Source organism: Lupinus angustifolius, chromosome LG13 (genome assembly GCF_001865875.1).
Source record: "Lupinus angustifolius cultivar Tanjil chromosome LG13, LupAngTanjil_v1.0, whole genome shotgun sequence".
NCBI classification, from domain to species: domain Eukaryota; kingdom Viridiplantae; phylum Streptophyta; class Magnoliopsida; order Fabales; family Fabaceae; genus Lupinus; species Lupinus angustifolius.
In genome coordinates, this window is record NC_032021.1 from 9,035,473 (window position 1) to 9,060,332 (window position 24,860).

Consider the following 24,860-nt stretch of genomic DNA (forward strand, 5'->3'; position numbering starts at 1 on the left):
TAAATTCATCATGTAATTCACAAAAAGCGTTATGTAACTCATTATATGAAAATGTATCATTTGGTTCTAAGTTACTAACCTCATAATCATCGTTTGATTTGTGTGAAGCCATCAAGGAAATATGTGATTGCTCCTTAATTTGAGTTCTGCATTTGAACCATCATCTTTATCTTCTGATATAACATTTGTTCTTCTATGCTTCTTGTCATTCTTTCTTTTGAAAGTATGGTGCTTTTGTAGGGCTGAACAAGCACATTCAAGATGATCTGGTTTTCTGCATATAGAACATGTAGACCTTTGTACTTCTTTGGCTCAATGTATCCTTTCTAGAGTGTCCCAAATTTCTTTCGACGTTTTTCAACTTGACACTCTAAGGAATTTTTTTTCTCTGAGAGCCGACACAAGAATGTTTTTGCCTTTAAGGTCGTATTGCACTTTCTTTTTGTCATCATCATTCCATGAAGATTTAGGCTTTACTTCTCTTACGTTGTTGACTATGGTGAAGGGTTCATATGGTCCTTCTTCAATTGATTTCCATATGTCCAAGTCTTGAGATTCTATGAAGATCCTCATTCTGATTTTCCAAAAGTCATAGCACTCTCCAACAAAGCTTGGAGGGCGATTGATGTTGGAACCTTCACCTAGAAATGATCTTGAGGCCATCTCTGATATAGGATCAGATTTGAGAATATCTTACTCAAAAATAGCTCTGGTGCCAATTGTAAGAATGAGATTGCAACTGAGAGGGGGGAGGGTGAATTAGTTGACTTAAAATTATGGCCACTTTTTCTGTAGAATCAAGAGTTAACGTGCAGCGGAAAATATATGTAAAAATTAAAAAATTAAATAATCAAAGAGATAAAGGAGAAGAGAATACACATATTTTTATATTGTTCACCTTCTTGTCCATTATAGACTACGTCCAGTACTCTTGCATCACAAGAGATTTCTTCACTAAAGATTATGAGTTGTAATTACAATATCTCATCATGAGATCTCTATTAACCTTACACACTCCCTAATCCTTATTCACTCTTGGAAAAACACCTTTCCAAATGGTTCTAATCCGCTTTCTTATCACACTCTTATGAAAGAAAGTATTTTGCAATAATAATGAAGAATGTACAACAATGGCAGATTGTCTGTACAAGTTTGAAAGTAATATAACTTGCAATCCAATCAAATATTTTATATACTTAGTAATAATGCTCTTTATAATTTGTTAACTTTTGAAACACTTTACTTTAAGCATCTTTGAAAGTTTAAGAACTAATTGTCAAAAGTGCAGAAAATAATTTCAGAATTTGTGTAAGAGCTTTTTGAAATTTGTATAAGAGTTGTGTGTTTGTGTTGTGAGATTCAATGCCTTTAAATAGACTTTCCAATAACCCATAGTGCCTCTACGTAAAGGTAGGAATAGATTGGAGTGAAGACATTTCGTTTGGGATGAAAACCTTTCATTTTGAAATATGAAATCTGATGCAACAACACTCGGTAATTAATTACAACCAGTGGGTAATCGACTACTCAAACTTTCTATCCACTAGGTATTTAAATTTGATTTAGAGTAATCGATTACAGCAAGTTGGTAATCGGTTACTCAACTTTATTAAAACTGGTAATCTGTTACTCAAAGACAGTAATGGATTACTCTGATCAGTTTTAAGTTGGATAACTATTTTCTCACACACATAACCTGTTACTTAGATGCAGTAACCCGTTACACATTATTTTTGAAAATTATTTGAAGTATACTGAAGTGTTTCAATTTTATTTTTAAAATAGTTTGAGCATTATTACTATTGTATATTTGAGAGTATAAGATAGAAGTGCCTATTTAGACTTAGACTAATTTGTCTTGAAGCTTTGTCTTCATAAGTATTCTTCATTTTCTTCTTTTTGGTGATGTTTGTGTCTTTATCAAAACCGTGTCAAGGTCAGGAGCAAAGATCTTCTTCACATGACATAGTGTATTGCAGAACAATTCCACGTTCTCTAAGGAAAAACACAAATAGCCTTTTCACATCATTCTTATTACTCTTCTCTTTCTTTTCTTATTTTGAGAGAAAATAGTCAAATGAGCACTTTCTGTAATACCTCAGTTATGACATGCGACCTCCCAGACCCATGAATATACCGAGCGTGTCACCAGTAACACCCCAGTCCTGACATGCGACCTCTCAAACCCATGAATACACTGAACGTGCCACCCACTAGCTTAAATACCCCCTACAGTATTTTATTCCCCTCCAATGGGAGCCTTCCGCGACTCGAACCCATGGCCTTAGGGATAAATAGTCAATATACCACTGAGTCGCTACCATTAAGCTAGCGACTCAGTGGTGTAGTGACTATTTATCCCTGAGGTCACAGGTTCGAGTCGTGGAAGGCTCCTATTGGAGGGAAATAAAATACTGCAGGGAGTATTTAAGCTTAAGAGGTGGCACGCTCAGTGTATTCATGGGTCTGAGAGGTCACATGTCAGAACTGGGGTGTTATAATAAAAAGGCGCCTTTTTAATGTAACACCCCAGTTCTGACATGTGACCTCCGAGACCCAAGAATATACCGATCATGTCACGGGTAACACCCCAATCCTAACATGTGACCTCCCCGACACATGAATACACTGAGCGTGCCACCCACCAGCTCAAATACCCCCTGCAGTATTTTATTTCCCTTCGAGGGAGCCTTCCGCGACTCAAACCCGTGACCTCAGGGATAAATAGTCACTATACCACTGAGTCGCTATGTTACACTTTCAGTCTTATCTTTATGTAGTCTCTCTTTCTCTTACACATAGTCATTCTGAGTGTAATTTCTCACTTTGAATTATCCAAAGTATGCAAGAAGCGAAATCAAAACCAAGTGCACGAGCAAGTCATCACCAAGCTCTAACTTAAGTAACCTACATTTTGATACGAGATTAAACATCTCCATAATGTACTCCCTTATGCTCCATTTGCATTTATACTACATGAAGATGAGTTCAACCAAAAGGCTACTCGTCTCCGCTTTTTCATTTTTGGCAAAAAAAATTGTTCTATTTCTTCAATGAACTTCCTTACACTTTAACCCTAAAAAATAGAGCTCTGAAACGCTTCTGGAATAGAGCATTTCTTGATCATTATACATATTCGGTTAGAGTGTTCTCATTTCTCAATTTTAACCTCATCGAGGATTTCTGGAGTAGAAATGAGTTTCTCTACCTGAAGTGCTAGATCTAAATGCATAAAATCGAGAATAATTTCTACGACTTCCTTATAGACCTTAAAATTTGCCTTATTCAGCATGAGATGTTCCTAATTTGAGCATAAATATTTGCAGCACTAGTAAAAGAACAGAAAAATTGCAATCATTCTTACAATTCAACTTTAATACTTAAATTCAAATGATGATGTGTCATATCACGAGTTACCTAGCACAACATTAACATTCAGTCTTTAGATAAATATATTAACTTGTAATTGGTACACTCAATGTAATAATCAAATAATGATAATCAGTCCTATCAAATAATAAGCCTTTCTTTGAACCGACTTATTATTCATATAGAGAGTCATATGATTATCACATATTTATTACTACAAGTATGTTTGTAATTTGGGCCAAATAGTAATCTTCCTTTGGGCCGACCATTATTCACATAATATGCAAACATACAATGGGCTTGATATTTCATATCAATCACTAATGATACTCTTGTTTGTAATGGTAAAACATTAATCATAATGCATGTCAAATAATAAACTCTTCTTTGGACTGATTTATCATTCACATATGTAACTTTATAATAATCACATGTTTATCATCACATGTGTGTATATAATCTGGCCAAATAATAATCTTCTTATGGGCCGATTAATACTCGTATGGATACATATATGCACTAGCATTTGATATTTATTATGAACAACTAACAAAAAATGTCACTTTTGGCGACTTCTTGTTTAATAGGTTCACTTAAAATGTCAAGCAATTTTATTTTCTAAAAGAAAAACCATTTAGTTGAGTTTGATTCAACGTAACATTAATCCAAAACATATATTATTTATATCCACATATAAATATATATCCATTATAGCATATTGGTAACATTGCATCATTCTCATCTCAATGACTACATTTGTGAGGAGATGTGAAAACTATTTGTGAGGAGATGTGAAAAATATTTGTGATTTGATATCTTGGGGACCATAACCGTTCCTTATGTGTTAACTAATAGGGTTTTTATTATCCCTTATAGGTTAACCGTTTGAGTATCTACTCATTAAGCTCATATCCGTTATCAGTTTCACAAGCCTTATAGGTTGTTATTAATTAGATCACTTGTTTTGTAACCCAAAATAAAAGGAACACATCTGTTGTCTCACAGTTTGTGTCACGAGCTTGTGATTGGTCAGAAAAATACTTAATTAAATTTTAACTTAAATATTTTTTTCTCACCAATCACAAGTCCATGACATATATAGTGACACAAATTGTAGGACAACAGATATATACCCAAAATAAATAGCTAATATAATTGTATTAAATATATGATGTCCACTTTAACTTAGACATTATGAATTTCTAACATTTAATTCATATGGCATAGAGTAAACGTTGGTTTATATTAGTTGGTTATCTATAATTATATGAGTTTTCATATTCTATCCCAAAAGTGTATTTTCTATGTATCCTTACTTGTGATGTGTTCCCATAATTATATAATGCTATATCTTCAATAATCTCAAACTAATTTATGATTTAGCCGTTGAATTTAGATTCTCACTTTTTAATATCCATAAAAAAGTTTTAGGATAGGGTTCCTGATAGTCTCAAATGTCTATTTAGATTTTAGACTCTTCTAGATAAAAAGCTAAAAATATAAGAAGTGTGAATCAAAATGGAAGGGCCACAATATTTAATGCTTTACTAATTCACCAATAAACATTAGTGGGATGTTAAACATGTCACCTAAACATTGTATATATCTTTCCTAAACAAAAGCTAACTTTTTAAAATTGACTTTTAGAAAGAATAAAAAATTGCCTATCGAACTCAAAGTGACATGAGACTATTACTCAATTCAGATGAGAATTAATATTGTAATATAGTCTAATTGAATTGAGATTCTGTTTAGTATTAGATAAAAATACAACATATGACACTCATCAAATTTTAGCAAATATGATTTTAATTTACTTTTCTATTAAAAAATTGAAAAAAACAATTTTTTTCTCCTCATATCAATTCCAGTCATATTGTCACAATTACTCTAATGATTAATCTTTCACTGTGTTACTAAGAAAATACAAATTAACCTTGAAGTGTTCAACTTATATTTTTTTAGTATCAATAATAGATACCAACATGCGGCTGAGGAATGAGAAAGTAAAACAAGAAACGTGACGGCTAATTATTATAAAACATGTGGCGTCTAATAATACTCTGAAAAGCATAAAACATAATCTCGCTATAACACATTACATCATTGATGCAAATGTTCTTATCTTTTCAGCATCTCTCCTTCTAAATGATTATGTAATAAATGTGTAATAATTTATATATTATTTACACTACTTTTGAGCCAGTCAATAATAATAATAATATAGATTTAATACTCTAATTAGAATATTAAATATGTATATACTGACAGTGTAAGAGTTCTTTTATTATCACTGTATCATTCAACCTTCATTTTCAATCATTATTGACTTTTCAGAAAAAGTAATTCAAATGAACGGTAGATGATAAACTGACTGTATATACATCTTTATTGATAGTGTATAGATTTAATACTGTAATAATTAAACATACATAACATGACGTAATGATGTATTATAAAATTTTGTAATTGCCTACATTCTTTTCTCATTCACTTAACTTTGGGAAATTCACTTTGGTAAGTCTTTTATTACTATTATTACTTTTTTGACATCTTAAGCGCCTTCATATAAAATTATTATACTTTTTATTATAAATCTAATTGATGTTCTTCTGTTCTGTTTGTTGTGTTATGTTATGTTGCTAAGAGTACTCCAGAAAAATAGCAAAAAGGGGAAGAACAAAAAAAAGTTCGGTGTTTTCTGTTCCTGAGCTTGAAACAACCACAAGCCGGTATGAATGTTTGATTCAATCTCAAATTTAAATACTTGAAATGGGTTTTGTTTTAATTTATGTATTATGCATGTTTTTTCTGCCAAGTTTGTTTATTTAGTAATAATTAAGGTAACAGATTATTGAGGTATGAATATGAAGGTTGTAACTTGTTATGTAGATTCATTCATTGGAGCCAACTTGGGTTATTGCTTCAGCTGGTTAAGGATCAAAGTATTTGGCTTCTAAGGTTTAATTTCGATTTACCAGCTACTCCTTAATCATTTAGCAATATGTAAGTACTATTGTAAACTCTCATCAAGCTTGTTTTTTGTAATTGGAAAGGGAGAAAAAAAATCATAATTTGGATGTTAGATTCACACCATGTTGTGCTTTTTTACATTAAAATTAGTTATGAGAACTTAATTTCTTATGATGAATAAGTTAGATTTTGTTTTTCATTGTAAGTTGTTTCACTTCACATTCTTGAATATAACCTTTTGTCATTACAGACAAAGATGGTTGCCTTTGGGAAAAAGTTGAAAGACAGACAAATTCAAGAATGGCAAGGATATTACATAAACTACAAACTCATGAAGAAACGAGTAAGGCAATATGCTCAACAAATTGAACTTGGAACACAAGATCGGCGTCACGTACTCAAGGATTTCTCACGAATGCTGGATAATCAGGTTTTGTAGTTATCTTTGTTGAATGCATGTCTGTGCAATATATACTATATGAAGATATGTTATTGTTGTTACTTTGAAATTTGAATGCTAAAATTAGATTCTGCTTAAAGAGTAAATGCAATTTTCTGAGTAGAACGAATCATAAGTCATAACCTTGTCTTTTCTATGGAGTATTTGGTTGGAAAAGAATGCTGGAATCTTCAACAACTCTTTTTTGACCCTAGGGTTATTCATTTGGCTTCCCTTTGGTGTTTTGTTCATGGTCTTTTTATTTTTGTTTCTATGTTAGACATGCAGAAAGGGATTGGCATGCTTTGTCGCATGAGGTTTAAGGTCTTTCTATTTGCTTTGGTTCTGAGGATGTCTATCCTCTTTCTTCATAATATTTCTCTTCCTATAAATTTTTTGACAGATATTGTTAGGAATTTTCAATCTTGTTACGTTTGTATCAATCACTTTCCTCTTGTTACAATTCAGATTGAGAAGATTGTCCTTTTCTTGTTGGAGGAACAAGGGCTTTTGGCAAGCAGAATAGAAAAGCTTGGAGAACAGCACAATGCTCTTCAGGAGGAGCCTGAAATACATAAAATATCTGAACTACGAGAAGCTTATAGAGCAGTTGGACAAGATCTATTAAAGCTTCTCTCTTTTGTAGAGATCAATGCTATTGGTTTGCGTAAGATATTGAAGAAGTTTGATAAACGGTTTGGCTATAGATTTACTGATTACTATGTTAAAACACGTGCAAATCATCCTTACTCTCAGCTGCAACAAGTGTTTAAGCATGTGGTAATATGTTTAGTTCAAACACAATTCTTCATTCAGACATTCCCAGCATTAAATACAGAAAAAGAGAATATTATCTAATGAATGTGCAGTAACTGACGTATTGAATTTACAGGGACTCGGAGCTGTTGTGGGAGCCTTATCTCGCAATCTTCATGAACTTCAGGACCGTCAAGGGAGTAGTTACTTATCAATTTATGATCAGCCTACTCTTCCTCTTCAGGTTTCTTTTGCATTTAGCTCCACACACTTATTTTGTTTTGTCATGTTCTTTCTTAACATTCCCAGGCTTGCTTTAGCATAGCTGGCTAGGGAGCAGCATAAGGTTGCTGGTGATTTGCCGTGATAATTACTTGGTCTTATACGCAGGATCCAGTCGTTGATTCAATAAGAGCAGCTGTTGATAGGTTAACTAACTCAACAAACTTCCTTAACTTTTTGGGGAAACATGCACTCATTATGCAAGAAGAGTTGCCTACCCCTTCCGAGGAACATGTTGATGACGAAAGCTACCAATTTATGTCCCTTCTCCTAAACTTGGCAAACACATTTTTGTATATGATCAATACATATATTATTGTCCCTACAGCAGATGATTACTCTATGAGCCTTGGGGCCGCACCAACAGTTTGTGGTATTGTTATTGGGGCAATGGCTGTTGCGCAGGTGTTTTCCTCTGTGTATTTTAGTGCATGGTCAAATAAATCGTACTTCAGACCTCTTGTATTCAGTAGCATAGTTCTTTTTCTCGGAAACATCTTATATGCATTGGCATATGATGTTAATTCAATATGGGTTCTCTTAATTGGTCGCCTTCTCTGTGGGTAAGCTGTCTTCTGTTTCTTATTCTTTCTGTCATTAGTTGATGAGCAGAGAATTATCTTATGCCTTTAATCTTTAAACTTTAGCTAAGTATTATTGCATCACAATCAGTCTCATCATCATATTAACATTTTCAGTGATCCGGAAACACCTCAAAAATTAGCTGCTAGTAAAAGCTAATTCTAATTGATTTTAAAGCAGATTAAAAGTTGTTTTTTAAATAAGAATCTTTGCATACCATGATTTTCTTGGTGCATGCAAATTATGTTCTTCAGTATATTACTGTTTACGATCATGCTAGGAATGTTACGAGGTACTAGTCACACTAAGATCTTTTTGGCTGATTATAATTGCAGGTTTGGTTCTGCCAGAGCTGTTAACCGGCGTTATATCAGTGATTGTGTACCTCTAAGAATCCGCATGCAAGCTTCAGCAGGTTTTGTTAGTGCCAGCGCTCTTGGAATGGCTTGTGGTCCTGCATTAGCTGGTGTACTGCAGACTAAATTTAAAATTTGGAAGCTTACATTTAATCAAGATACCTTGCCTGGGTGGGTTATGGCTGTTGCTTGGGTCGTATATCTAATATGGCTGTGTATCAATTTTAAGGAACCTTCTCATGATAGTGAAGAGAATCGTACGCCAACTCAATCAAATGATGGTACTGAATTTATACTGCATCCATTTTTTCTTTTAGTTTAAACCTTTTATTATGTCCTTGCAAGTTGCAAGATCGTTAATCTACATCAGACCTTTATTTCACTGTCGTGTCCAAATACTGATGTGAACTTCTAAATATTTTGAGTCCATTCATCACTTGCCTATTTCTTTCTATTTGACCATCTTCGAAATAAATGAAAGTAGTCCATAGTTAGAAAATATTAAATTCTTATTCATAAAAGAGAGAAAATGTAGCTATACAAAAAAGAATTAGGTCATTGGGACTTACAACTACATCAAAAAAGAAAACCATTTCTATCACTTAGACCAATGACCTCTATCCTAATCTTTAGAATTTTGTTTTTGGATTTTTATTGAAAATGACCTGCAGGTGATTTTATTTATGAGGACGGATCCGCTAGCTACTCGAGCGGTTAATCTTTTCGAGCAGTTAACCACTAGGACACTAACAGAATTAATAGCTGTTTTCCATTAATATGACTATCCAATGGCCTTTGATACACATTCATAACAATCAATGATAGACATCTGGATACTTTTCTTTTTAAATGGTTCGAAAATGCATCCGGTCTATTTTGAGTTTTCATGCTAGTTTCATAAGACTTGAGTAGATTGATGCATACTGTTTTGGTCACTGGATCAGAGTTTTGGTTTCATTATATGATTTCCTTGCAAAATCATCTATGGCTACATATATTCCTTACATTATGCCATAACTACATGCATTTTCTTCTAATATTAGACATTTGTCATTCTTTTAAGCCTCAACACAAGTAATACAAAATGACATACTCTTTGCCCTGTGTAGAAGAAAATAGTGCACTTGAAAAAGGCCTAAACCAACCATTGCTGATTACATCAGAAGATAAGGTAGATGAAGATGCTGACCAAGATTGTGATGAAAGCGAAGAAGCTCCAGAGGAATCTCGTAAACCAGCTAATTCATTTCGATCAGCATACAGACTCCTTACACCTTCTGTAAAGGTTTGTTAGCAGTTACTGTGACCTGCATGAAATTGGATATCTATCAAACAATGATGATTTCATTAGATGCATAAGTTTTTCAAGTCATTGTTAATGTTTTGATGGAAAACTTATTTATTTATGTGAAAGTGGCACATAGTATGACAGAATTTTTAGTTGTTGAAAATTATATATCGAGAAATTAAATAGTAACTAAACTGATTTTCATATGACCCTATAGTTTCTGACGACCACGAAACTTGTGAACTAGGTGCATATATGTCTATACTATTTAAGATACTCTTGTGAAGTTTGGAACATAATAAGTGAGTGAGGTGATAGTGGACATCATATAACTAGATTCTGTATGGGCTATAAAATAGGTAACAATCTTCTCCAGTTTTCGCAGAAGATCAAATCTGAGCATAACAAACTGAAGAGACGTCAGGATTATAGATGATTTGTTGATTTCTAGTCTCTTTTCACTGGCTAATAGAGATACATGAAACATTCTTTTACATATTATTTAAATGGTTACTGGATTATGAGTAGCATACTGAAAATTTCAGTCCATTTACGGTTACTTGCTTATGTAGGACCATGGGGTGGAAACTGATCCCCCATCCACCCAAAAAAAGTACACACCTGAGTCTATAAACACCTTTAGCATGTTTGGTTTACCAGTTACCATTAAAAGTGCCAGCTAATTTTGTACTATGCACACTTTTTTCCTGTAATATAAGATGATTTAGACATCAAATATATCTTGAGTTGTTGATTGCCTTTTTCTCATCGAACTTGGATAATTTAAGATTTCTTCTGATGCTCTTTAATTGATGTTATAATTTTCCGAGTCCCAATGGGAGGTGATGATTAGATAAAACATTGTAAAGTTTGCTGTTTTACCTGAACCAATTTATTTAACATCTTCAGGTTCAGTTATTGATCTATTTCATGCTCAAATATGTGATGGAGATATTATTATCAGAATCTAGTGTTATCACAACCTACTACTTCAACTGGACAACAAGCACAGTTTCAATTTTTCTTGCTTGCCTCGGCTTGACAGTTCTTCCAGTAAACATTGTTGTTGGAAGCTATATAAGCAACATGTTTGAGGACAGGTAATGTCTACTAAAAACCCATGTTTCTTTTGATTGCCACCTATAAGCTAATTCATGATGTAGTTCGATTTCCAGAAACATGCACCATAATACATTTTGCATGTTTATATGCTTAATAAAGAGAATCAAAAAGTAGAAACCCTATAGAGATTAATATCCACACTTTTTTGTCCTTTTGAAATCCATTTTGAACCTTAAAATTGTTGAAACATTTTCGATATGCATCTGAGACATGATTTTTTGTTGATATGTTTTAGGCAAATTCTGTTGGCATCAGAACTTATGGTTTGCATAGGTGTTGTCCTGAGCTTCAATATAATTTTCCCATACTCTGAGCCACAATACATCTGTTCGGGTCTCCTTTTGTTTGTTTCGGCAGAAGTACTTGAAGGTAAGTCATACTTTGCTTCACTGTTTATGCTTATGTCAAAATTATAAGTGGAACTAAAGTGATAAAACACCTTTAGAATTCAGCATCAGGAACAATATCATGACCAATAAAAAGCATGCGGTTATTTTTCCCGCGATCTTTCTGTTTATACTCCCCAATATCTTTGATGTTCTCAATTTTTTTTCGTGACGATAGAGTAATTGATTTGCATAAACATCATGACTACCAGGTGTCAACTTGTCGCTCCTCTCACGCGTCATGTCGTCGAGGCTTTCTCGTGGAACCTATAACGGCGGTCTCCTCTCAACCGAGGCAGGGACAATTGCAAGAGTGATTGCTGATGCAACTATTACCGTGGCTGGGTATTTAGGTGAGAGTAGGCTCCTTAATGTCACCCTGATTCCTTCACTCTTCATTGCTATATCATCCATCTTAGCAACCTGCTATACCTACAATTCCTTATATTGATTTCTATCCTTGAGGGAAAGAAGAGAATGCTATTCAACAAAACCTCAGTTTCCTCACCTTTTGGTTCTCATCCTTTTCTGTTTTCCATATTTTTTATCAGTGAAGTCTTCTGTGAATCCATATAGTTGGAAAAATAAGCAGGCAATCATGCCAATATTAGACAAGTTGTTTGTATATTTAGGAAGTCTTTGCCATAAAGTGTAATGATTTAAGGAAAGTTCACAATTAGACTAAAAAGCATGTATTATTTTTTATTTAGGTAAATTATGTTTTATACTGTTGGTGATATATAGCAGACATGATTAAGTAGAGACCATGGAGTAAACAAAATTCTTGGAAAATAAAAGTCAACATGTATATGATCTTAAATTTTCATTTTTCAACTAAGAAAAAAAATGTGTGTACCGAAAGTGATGAGTTTTATACATTGTTATTATCATCTATCATTTATATCTAATCATCATTGATTCTTCAAAAAAAAATAATTAAAATAAATAATGGATGATGCAATGATTGTATATAATTTTTTTATATTAATAGTGTATAGGTATTGAACTCTTTTCAATTTTGTTTAATGTTTTAAATATTTGACATGCTATCATGGGATTATGGACAAACTGTTTCTATCTTTAGAGAAGACTTTGCTATAAAGCTGAATGATTTAAGGAAACCTCCTCAATTGAGGAATTAGATTAAATCATCATTCCTTCTTTACTTGATGATTTTTATTTTCTTAAAGGATATAAATCTTATAGGAAAAGATTTTTCATGGAGGTGATCTTAATCTTAGTGGATATATAAGGAGGTACATTAGAGGATATGAATGTGTTTTAAGAAGGGAAAATAATTGGCTAAGTTGCACGTTCTTAAATCAATTTCTTTCTGGAAAAAAAATCAGATAGAATGTTTTCCATGAATTGCACCGTCATACTCAAAGAGAGCTTAACGAACTAACATAGAGTTTTGATTATGATGTAAAAGTTAAGAGTAGAGTGCGGAGAAGAGGACAACATTGAGTGCCAAAGAGTAAATTGTGGAAATTGAAGGGAGAAAATGTAGGAGCTTCAATCATATAGTTTTGAAAAAAAGATTTTGGGAGGTACAAGTAAGGTGAAAACATGCCAGACTACCTATTTGGAACCTATTACCTGGCCTATAGCAAATTATGTCAAGTCAAACTTTTTTTATGAATAGGTAAGATTTTTTCGTGAATATGTCAAACTTTTTGAAATGCCTACTTAATTTAGTAGGCTAGACTTTAGACTATCCAAAAGGCCTATTAAGCCAAACAAATCAATCTATTTAGTTATATTATGTAATAATGTTCATATTATACAATTTTAATATAAGTAATGTTATTATATGTAATTTTAATATAAAAATATATAAAAAAATGTAATTTAATTATTAGGGTTAGAAGATTCTAGTTAAAAGTAGACTTATTAGCCTATTTAAATGTAAATATAATGTTTATTTCAAGATTATAGAATATAACAGCATTTAAACATGGGAACATACATTTAATTATGTTTTGATTTTTTTAAACAAGTTAATAAGTCAGACCCAAACTCCTATATACTATATAGGCTCAGTCTATTTAATGTAAAGTTTGGTCTGTCCTGTTTCAACCCCCGAGTACAAGGAAGTTCTAAGATATGTGGAAGGAGATAACCAATGGAATTAAGAAGATAGCAAAGGAGATACTAGGCGAATCTAGAGGCTTTGGACTAAAGGGTAAAGAATCACGATGGTGATAAAAAAAATGTCCAAGATAAAATTAATCAGAAAAGAGAATGTTATAAATCACGGTCTTTGTATAAAAATTATGAATGTTTGAAAAAATACAAGGTAGCTAAGAAAGGGAGCAAGAAAGTGTAGGCAAAGCTAAATATAAAACATATGATGTGTTATACAAATCTATAGGTACCAAGAGAGGGGAAAATAATGTTTACAGGTTTGAAAAGAGCAGGGAAAGGAAGACAAGAGACTTGGACCAAGTAAAATGCGTTAAAGACGAAGATGTAAAAGTCTTGGTGAAGGACAAATATATGAATGAATGATGGAAGAAATATTTTCACAAGCTTTTCAATGAAGGGCATAATTCCTTGCTTTTCGATAATATACTTATTGAGACATGAAAGGTTCTTGGAGAGCAATGCATTAGATGATTCACAAAGTAATTTAATAAGATCATGACGTCTAAGAAGATTTCAGACGAGTGGAGGAGAAGCATCTTAATCCCTATTTATAAGAATAATGCGACATACATAAATGTGCAAACTGTAGAGAGTTTACGTTCACGAGCCATACTATAAGGCTATGAAAGTGCATAATTGAGCGGAGGTTGAGACAATAGACTAATATCATTGAGAATCAATTTAGTTTTATGTTCGGGAGGTCGATCATGGATGCTATATACTTGCTACTACGATTGATGGAAATATATCGAAGGAGCCAAAGGGACTGACGTATGGTCTTCATTGATTTGGAGAAAGCATATGATAAGGTGCGTAGAGAAGTTTTTTAAATGTTCCAGAAAAGAAAGGTGTTCGCATTGCCAATATTGGAGCAATCAAGGATATGTACGATGGGGCCAAGAGTAGCGTGAGAACATAAGACAAGGTCTCAGAAGATTTTCCCATGACTACATCGAGGGTCAACATTGAGCCCATACTTGTTTACTTTAATCTTGGATATGCTCACTAAGCTTATCGAAGAACTAGTGCCACATGTACGTTCTTTGCAAATGATATTAGCTTAGTGGAGAACTCGAGAGAAGAATTAAATGAGAAGTTAAAAATGTAGTAACAGACTTTAGAAAGATGGAGAGTAAGTTTAGAAAGAGAGAAAAAACCTTCTCTGGAGGTAAAGATTATATATCATATCATACCACAAGCACTAGGTTTAGGTATCTTGGCAATCATACAAGACAATGAGGAAATTGATAGAGATGTGAACTATAAGATTCAAGCGAGTTGGATGAAATGGTGGAGTGCTTCGTATATTTGTGATGAAAAGACACCACTCAAGCTTAAAGGGAAGTTTTACTACACAACTATGACCTACAATGCAATATGAGACTGAACGTTGGATAATAAAATATCATCAAAAGAATAGACTTCATGTAACATAGATGAGAATGTTGTGTTGAGTTAGTGGACACACTAGACAAGCTAATGTTAGAAATGAATGCATGAGGGAGAACATTGGAGTAGCTTCTATTATGAAAAAGATAATTGAATCATACCTTAGACTGTTTGGATATGTATGGAGGAGACCGATAGAAATCCCCATAAGGAATCTAGATGAAATTGAATAAAGATTTAGTAGTTGTTGTATGAAATAACTCCCAAGGTTGATTTTTTTACTTCTCAATCTTATATAACAATTAACTCTGGCTCTAAAAATCTTAATACCATTTAGCAAAGTACCAAATATCTATAATCAAAACCTTGAAACTTAAGTCACTATAAATTTTTTGCCATATATCTATGGACATTTACACTGATAGAGAATAAAGTCATAGGTATAGATATAATATACATACGGGGTTAAATAAATTGTAGGTATATATGTAATATAACTACAGATGCCTAGATAGGTAACTATATATATTAGTGACAATGAACACAACCGTAGGTATAGATATATATACCTATGGACGTTAAATATACAATAGCTATATGTGTAATACAGCTACAAATGTCAAGGTGGGTAACTATATGTATTAGTGACAATGAATAAAATTGTAGGTATATATATATATATGGATGTTAAATAAACTGTAGATATAGATGTAATATAACTACAAATGTCTAAGTTGGTAACTATATGTATTAGTAACAACGAATAAAACTGTATGTATAGATATAATATACCTATGGACATTAAATGAACTGTAGGTATAGGTGTAATATAGCTATGTATGTGTAGGTTGATAACTATATGCATTAGTGACATAATATATTATGAGGTATTCTGTAGTGATATAGTACAAGTGATCGCAACTGGTTCTCGACTTAATGTAAGAAGTACGATATGGATAATTTGGTTTTTAAATAGAGATCTGAGTTTGGGAGTCGATTACAGATCGAGGAAGATATTAGCACCTAGTTCGCACGTAATAAAACGATACCTTTGCTAATAACATGAAATTTAATACCCTTTAAAATTATTCATTAAAAATACAATTATTAAAGCAAAATATTTTATTTTTTTATATTTGTGTCTGACAAGAGTTTATCTTGCTCCTACGTATCTCTAGATGTAATAGGGAAATCAAGATTATGTAGTTATGGTTCGAAAATAGGTTGGTCAAAATATAATTTGAAATTCTTTGTTTTTTTAAAAAAGTAATTAGAATCTTATCCGCTTAGAGAAAAGATGAAGCTGTGCAGAAACTAATGTCTACACCGCATCAAATCTGAAAGATATTTTTTAAAATTAATTGAATTTTATCTTTTGATTAAGGAGCCAAATTTTTTGTTACATTATTAATCTATTTTTTAGTCACTTAGAATTTTTTACAAATAAATTTGTATGGGAGGTAACCTAAAATAATTTATGAAGATAGATCTTCACTCCTTATTTAATAGGAATTAGCAACTTAGGTAATAGGCCTTTATCAAGTATTAATGATTATATGGTATAAATTATACATGTAATAAAAGAAGTGTTGTTAGAACGGATCGGACGGTCCGACCGGTCTGACCGCTAACTGGACTTAAAAATGGCTCTGATTTGCCGTCTTAACCGAATGAGAGTTGGATCGCTTTGAACCGGAAAAAATCTGGTCCGACCATGTTAAACCCGGTTAAACCGGATTAACCCGGGAAGTAAACCGGACGACTCACTTAAAAATAAAATAAAAATGGGACAATGTTCTAATATTTTGCTTTACTACGGTCCAAAAAAAGATAAAGAAGTATTATTTCAATATAATTATACATAATTATTAATTATATAAAGTTTTACTATATATTTATAAATAAAAATTATTAATTATGTACGAAATTATCCGGTCAGACCGGATGGTTTAACCATTTAAACTGGTTAAACCTAATACGGGACCTCTACCACGTCCGGCTCGGGTTTCACAACACTGAATAAAAGATAAAAAAGGAGGAAAAAAAAAAAGAAATAAAACAAAAAAGAAATAAAGGAATGGAAAAAGATAGAAAGCCAAAAGAAGAAGGGTGTAAGAGGTTCTTCATCCTCAGATCCAAAAGAAAGGAAATTGAAAAGAGGATGGAAATCCCTAAAGGTCTCATCCTCTCCTTCTCTCCAACAACGACTCTAGTGCATCCATGGTCGAAGCTAGTCGTTCAAAACGTCTCGGTGATGACGCAATTCCGAGCCCATGTCTCGTTTTCGAAGTTCTTCTCGGCGTCGGCTCGCGGTGAGCTCTTCTTCTCCAGCGGCGGCTATGGTGGTTCACGATGGTGGTGCTTATTCCGCTATGATGGTGGGTTTGTAAATCGTCTTGGATGTCGGGGGTATGGTGGATAGAAACGTTAGGATGCGAGACGGCAAACACTTTCTCCCTCGATCCAACGGTGGGGAGCAGAGACAGGCGAGACGCGACGTCTCTAATCGTCTTCTCATTCTGTACTCAACAATTGTTCCTCTTTGGAAATGTTGAAGTTATTGAGTCCGAGATTGTTGAGTCTATTCCTTCAGGTATTATTAATCTCCCCTATTAATTTTAATTTGTGGTCCAGTCATAATAATTTGTCATTCAATCCATGTAGCTGACCCTACCTTGTGTGACTAAGGTTTGGTTGTTATTGTAGTCATAATAATTTGAATATTGATGCCCTGTGTTTGCTTCACTTTTTTAAGCCACTAATTTAAAGCTTCATCTAAACTCTAATGGATCACAAAAGTCTTATTTTTATGGAAAATGTTCCAGTTTGGGATTTGTTTTGTTTTCCACCAGGAATGCAGTATGTGTAAGACATGAATGTTTGTTGTGTTATTGATCTCACAATTATTGTTTCAATCTATTTATATCTTTGCATTTATCAATATTTGAAATTGATTATGGTTTATTATTGATAATCATACTTCATCAATTTGTTTTATTAATATTTTGTGGTTTGGAATTTTGGGTTTGTAGTCTTGCAATATTGATGAGGAAGCTCTTGAAGCTGCTATATCAAAATGCTCTATTGTGGAGACTCTTGATATTCGCTTCTGTCCAAAGGTTAAACTCATTTTTTGTATTCTTTTATTGTGTTTGTCTGTTTGATGCTTTTAGTAATTTTAGCCAGTTAACCTTGTAATCGATGATGATAGATAATATTTGACTATTGTCTATTGTTTAACCAATTCTGGATTCCTATGTTTTCAGATAAAACATTGAAAACTTTTGCTGCTGTTGGATTATTGTTAAGTGGAGCTTAATTTTAACTTGTTTGCATTGTTGCAGAAATTCTATGAGACCAAACAATAGAAAAAGATATCATCTTACATGACCTATCAATGTTATATCAATGTTACAGGTATCATCTCAATTCCTTTTGCTTCTATCTGCTATACTTTAGGAGATGTAGGTTCACAATGATCTTTTCTTCATGTCTTAAATCATCATGCTTTATCATCTCTATTTGTAATTTGTGTGTTATTTTTCTTATATTTACATCATCCATGGTATTTCCTGAATGTAAACAAGTTGGTTCATGTTGGTATTTGTAATGATGGAAATCTATGAACTTCATCATTAACTCACCATGATTGCTAGTGATGGTACTTCATTTTATGTTACAATAATTTACTTTGTATTTTTTTTGCTTTCTCTTTCAATAGGTTCAAAATTCTTCTACTACCCCCAATTTCTTTTGGTTCTCCAAATTCCGATTGTAATGAAGATAATAAAAATGGTATAACAATTTTTATTAATATAATTTTTCATCAGCTTATTTTATTCATTCGCTGGTGTCTTTTTTACTCTTTACAGGTGAAGGTTAGCAAATAATTTCTTTTTGATGCAACAAACTAGGAAATGAATCATTTTGATTTTCTTTTAGAAACACAATTTGTATTTAGATAGACATCCAAATTGTATAATTTTTAGGATTATAAGACTTTTTATGTCTAACTTTTAGGATTATAAGACTTTTTATGTATATGATATATGTAGTTATGTTACTTTTAGATCGACATATTTAACTCATGTACTTCATTAGATCGTATGACTTTTTAATTTTAAATATAACGATGTGTTCACATATTTATTTTCCATTACAAATTCATATTATGATTTCATGTTAAGATCAATCACTAAAATAGATTGAAATGGAACTGTGGGTATAGATATGACTCTTAATATCGTCAATTATACTAATGGAAATAAACCATAGGTATAAGAAAATCATATCAACCTATAGTGACGAAAAAAACTGAAGGTATAAGTTTCGGTCTTATACCTACAATAATGTCTGTCGTCACTAGGTATAAGCACCCCTAGTGACGGACAACATCTGAAGGTATAGGTTAATGTTTATACCCACGCTCCCGACAACAGTCACTAAAACCTATAGTGACGGTTAAAATCTGTAGGTATAGCAACTTAAATACGATGGATAAAAACGTCCGTAGGTAAAAGTTTTTTGTGATATACCTACTATTTTTTAACTTTTACTAACGATTTTCGTTCGTAGGTATATGACAATTTTCTTGTAGTGAGTATATGTAAGGTGGCAGATGCCCAAATCAAATAAACATAGCAATTAAGTGAATGATTTTCAGTTCACACTACCTCAGTCAGTCTTATGTCTTCCATCTTCAATGGCTAAGCATAATTTCTCTTTCTTCATTGTTCAAAGCATCTACATAATCATAATTTTGTTTCCGCTTATGTTTCTTCTATGGCTTCAATGAAGAATCATCATTCTCATGCATGTACTTTCTGATGCTTGGTCTTCATGCTGCTGGCAAAACTACTATACTCTACAAGCTCCACATTGGAGAGGTTTTATCTATTGTTCCCACTTTGGAGGCATTTTTAGCACTAGTTTCCATGAAAGGAATTCCAATTTCATCTGCAAATGCCATTGCTGTCTCATACGACACAACTTTATTTGCCGTGAGATCGCTCTTGTTCCCAACTAAAAGCTTCTTAACAAATTCACTTGCATAACAGTCAATTCATTCAATCTTTGTACTTTTCCTCCAAATTCTTATCTTCTATATAATACTTCTTTTCCAAGCCAAATATCTAGAAATAGTCAACAGAATAATCCATGGGTTGAATACATTGGCAAAGACAATTTCTTGATGATCTTGAAAAATAACCCATGGGTTGAATACATTGGTTCTTGATTTGATCTTAGTCCCAACTGGTCTTCTATCAATATTTCTTGTCTTCATTTCATTCATCAAAGGAGCTTCATGGTATTATAGGCACAATATTCTTATGTTACAAAGAGCACATAAAGAATGGAAGAATCAACATAAGCATAAGTTTGTGATAAACCATCAGAAGAATGGTGCAAAAGTGATGCACATACTTTGGGAACCATTCTTCAAGAAGAATTTCATTAGACTGTACTACAAGAATAAACTTGATGTTAGGAGCAGTTAGAAGCCTTGCTCGGGTTCATGGGAGAATAATGCAGCCAAAATACCATGTAGGAAAGTGAAATCGATATTAAATCCACACCTATATATATGAGATTCTTTGAATTTTATTGTTATACAAATTACATATTTTTTCTTCTTATTCTTCATAAGTTATCTCCGATTATCTCTTTTCTTTAATACTCTATTTTCTTTATATCTCTCATAAACACAAAACATACTTTAGTGTGTAATTTTTCTTCATTGGAGCAACTTATTAGGATCAAGATTAAGATCCATTTTTTTTTCTTTCATCCATTATGGTTGGTAAAACTTCTGTCAAAACAGATGATTAAGCTATGGATGAAGTTGCTTCTACCTATGTGGTTATGCATTAGTATTGTTCACATTTTGTTTACAAGCTGAAAGATCAAGATTCGTTCCCTAGCAAAAGGAGGTATTAAAGTATATATGATAATTCAACACAATCATTTCAAGTTTGGAATGCTTGATACATTCCAGCTTGCGAGGACATGTTAAAATATGTGTTTTATGTTTTAGAACAATTAGTTTAGGTCAGTTAGTTAAATTTTTCTTTCACTATATAAACTCTTGTATTCTCTCCCTTTCACAATTTTCATTGAGAAAATAATAAGAAACATTTTGTCTTTTCCTTCTTCATTCTTCGAGATTTTCTTTCTCATTTATGTATTCTTTCATACTTTTTGATTCATCAAGAAGATTTTCTCAATAACTCTTACCATTTTAACACAATAATGATTTTTACATACACATAAATCCAGAGATGAAGCTAGAGACCATATTCTTAAGAAACCCAAATCCTCTATAGCAAAAGTTTTATATATTTCTATACCAATCCAATCCAAAAGTTTTGACAAACATACATTTATTCTGCATTTGTTTTCATCTAAAACATTTACACACAAATTTAATATAGTGTAATATATCAACTTAAATTTATTTACACAATTAGTATATCTCATTTATATTACTTTTTAAATAGACAAAGATTATTAAAATAAATGATAGATAATTGATTGACAATTTATAAAATTCTTACACTGTAATGCATTTTTTTTTTTGCTTTATATATCTTTTATTTAATTTCTGTCATTTTCTTTTTCGTGCTGGTATATGGTTGTTTGAAGTATTTAAGATTTTATTATCCAAGATTTTCACTATTGCCCTTGTAGCTTACATTCAATTTTGACTACAACATAAACCAACAAGCTTAACAATAGTGACTTCAACAAATATGTCCTGATCATAGAATGTCTGTTAAGGGAGAATATCGTTAACCATAATTTTCAAAGACGGTTTTTCTTATAATCACCTGACAAGATAGTTCCATATAGTTCTTTGCAGTTTATCACGGGGGAAGTACGTACATGGAATGAGTGAAGATTCTAGGATCTAAAGGTAGGGTGTGCAACATAAGTTAAAATTAAAATAATAAATATCATCAATTAAAAAAATGAAAATATTGATGTCGAAATTACAAAATTTAAATATATTTAATCAAATAAAATATATATTTCATAACTAATCTTTTTATGTGATTCCATATTTTGAAATTGTTGAAATATATTTACTTCGTTGTCAATATTGTTGAACACTTCTAATCAATTATAAGTCACTAGATAGTTAATCGTTCATACATCTTTCATTCGATTACACAATCTATCTTTTACAATTTTCATAGTTGGAAAAACTCTTTTTAAAATTATATTGTTAACTTCAAAAAAAGATAAATTAATGAGAAACAATGTGTCTTCCACCTCCAATCAACTTATCTTAAGATTATTTATTCATTTCAAAGAAGCAAATTTCACAGTATTATGCATATCAATGATATACGTTTCAAGTTGATTATCAAACATCATAAAATCAGTTGAACAAAAAATCCTGCGGATAAAACTTTACAAATTCAATCAGTTTTGTCATATCAAAACTAGAGAATAAGTCAACTAGACTCAAATAAGACATACAAAGAAGCAACTAAGTATTTGTCTTGGATATTCGATTACGAAGTTTCTCGAGTTGCATATCTATAATATTATAAAATAATTCAGTATAATAATGATTATTTATTTTTCAAGAAGCATGTCATGTCATTTATAAAAGAATAAATTTTGGGCTTGTAGAATTTTAAGTAAGAGTATAATATATATGCAATGCTTAAACATTTATAGTCACTATATAATCTATCATTTATTTGAATTACTTTTATTTTAAAAATAAATGATGATTTAATATGGATAATGAATAATGCAATAACAATGTATAGATCTCTTACACTCTCAATATATGTATTTTTTCTCCATAAATAATATAGATTTTTTCCCAAAAAGTTTGAAGGTGTACATTTACACACTCTCAGCATCTCACTGCGTGGAATAGAACTATAGATAACAATTGTCAATAGAAACTGTGACGATAGAAAACTATCTAGGGGACAGAAACATTGTTACATATGCCTGTTGTCGGAAACAATTGTCTAAGATCAAAGAGATCAGTATCAGGCAACGAATATAGTATATAACTAACTAGGTTATTTAAGGGAATAGTATCGCAATGAACAAAAAGTTCATAACTTAAGTCCTTGTTTGAAGGGTTTTTATCATACACATTTTTGTGTCATTGATTAGGTAATCCCAAATAATGCTATGATTATAAATAATAATTATGATCATTACTTAAACCATAACACATGCATACATGTGAGACCAACCCATGAATCTTTAGTGGGCATCAGACATTAGTGTTTTAAATTGGGGTCGCATTTCTGATTGTGGTTAAATTGTGTTTTTTTGTATTACCAAATGGTAAGGAACTAGCTAATTATATTTTGGGTGTGGTTGCTCCTCCCAACAAGTGCCGTTCTTAGGAATTGAACATTTAATCTTTTGATCAATCTAGAATTTAATGAAATCTTACATTATTAGACCAATGTCTTGTTAGTGGTTAAGTTATGTATAACATAATTACAAGAAACTATATTCCATGTTGTTGCTAAGATTTATAGTTATGAAATTCAATTTAAAAGAATGTGGTAGTTAAATAAAAATCTCATTGAATTAATACTGATAATTCAATCTTTTGTGACCAACCACCTTTGAGTCCTCACTTTTTTTTTATGTTTGAATACTTGATACATATTATATCACTTCACAAATTTTTCCATCTAATTGCGACAGATGTTTCTGTACATATTCACTTTAACGGTATTAGATAGAGTAATATAAGAAATTTAGAAACTCGTGAAAAGAACTTTCCATCACGTTTTTCTTATGTTCATGAATTTGGAATCACCTACGTTGTTGCCATTCCTTTGGTTAACATACCACGATTTTTGTTCTGAAACGATTGATTTGGCCAATGGTTGCTAATGCTATTCCCTGCACCTCTTACAGCTGCTGATATTTTGCGTACAAGGGTCATATGTCCTAAAAAATTCTTGTACCCATATTTCAAACTAATCACATTCCAATAAGTAATAAAAATAATTTATTTTCTATTTTTATAATTTTTTTCTTAATTAGTTGACACATTTTGATTGGATTGGTATATAATGAGACACAAAATTAATTGATCTCCATCTTGCTACCTGAAGTTGGATTAGATACAAAAGGAAAGTTTTAAGCAAGGTAGCTAGCGAGATCTAGGATCATTGAAAAGTTCAAACACAAGTATCCAAAACGAGTTTAATGTTCTATATTTCTTTCTGGGCTAGATTGCCAGCATATATAGACGAGAAAATTAATCTTTTTTTATTAATATGGACAAACATGACATGGATACTTCTTTCGTATTAGTTTCTGTTTCCATTTCATGAAAACTAATCATGATCAAGCTTTCCCCATAATAGGATATATTTCCAATGTCTCATGGGATAGGATTTGGTGCAACATGAAAGTTGTTTGTCTTCTAACTTGGAGATCATATGTTGAAATCTCATTAGTCTTTTTCACTATGAGCGTAAAATTGTGTATATTTACTTTGCTCATACTTCACTAAGTGTTAGCAAACTAACGAACTCAAATTTATGATTCATTAACTCAAATGATGACAATTGATATAAATGAATAAATGTATATATGTAGAAAGTAACTCAATGAGAAGTTTGTTATCATAATTAATATGGATAATTGGATCTTATTTGAATCGTCGAAAATAAAATATACAAGCACATGACTTTTTAAGTGATCATGTGATGAATAATTAATTTTTAATATTAATTATTCATGTTCGCTCGTAAGAATCAGATTATGGTTTT

At 31.9% G+C, this 24,860-nt stretch overlaps 1 protein-coding gene and 1 long non-coding RNA gene across 9 annotated transcripts; both read left to right on the forward strand.

Annotated features, from left to right (window-relative positions):
- On the forward strand, window positions 5,957–12,306 carry LOC109325677 (SPX domain-containing membrane protein At4g22990-like). Of its 6 annotated transcripts, XM_019558175.1 has the most exons (12): window positions 5,958–6,101; window positions 6,262–6,375; window positions 6,593–6,772; window positions 7,250–7,561; window positions 7,674–7,781; window positions 7,928–8,382; window positions 8,737–9,038; window positions 9,867–10,042; window positions 10,955–11,145; window positions 11,403–11,536; window positions 11,766–12,004; window positions 12,079–12,306. In XM_019558175.1, the coding sequence occupies exons 3-11, from the start codon at window positions 6,599–6,601 to the stop codon at window positions 12,002–12,004; spliced, it is 2,091 nt and encodes a 696-aa protein (XP_019413720.1). In that variant the 5' UTR covers window positions 5,958–6,101; window positions 6,262–6,375; window positions 6,593–6,598; the 3' UTR covers window positions 12,079–12,306. The 6 variants fall into 6 exon arrangements, with proteins under 6 accessions (XP_019413723.1, XP_019413720.1, XP_019413719.1 ...); XM_019558178.1 differs by having other exon boundaries at window positions 5,957–6,101; window positions 9,870–10,042; window positions 11,766–12,306; XM_019558174.1 differs by having other exon boundaries at window positions 11,766–12,306.
- On the forward strand, window positions 17,211–19,117 carry LOC109325064. Of its 3 annotated transcripts, none has more exons than XR_002105070.1 (4): window positions 17,211–17,683; window positions 18,123–18,209; window positions 18,435–18,507; window positions 18,812–19,115. It is a non-coding gene; the product is annotated as an uncharacterized LOC109325064 (long non-coding RNA). The 3 variants fall into 3 exon arrangements; XR_002105071.1 differs by having other exon boundaries at window positions 18,963–19,110; XR_002105069.1 differs by having other exon boundaries at window positions 18,435–19,117.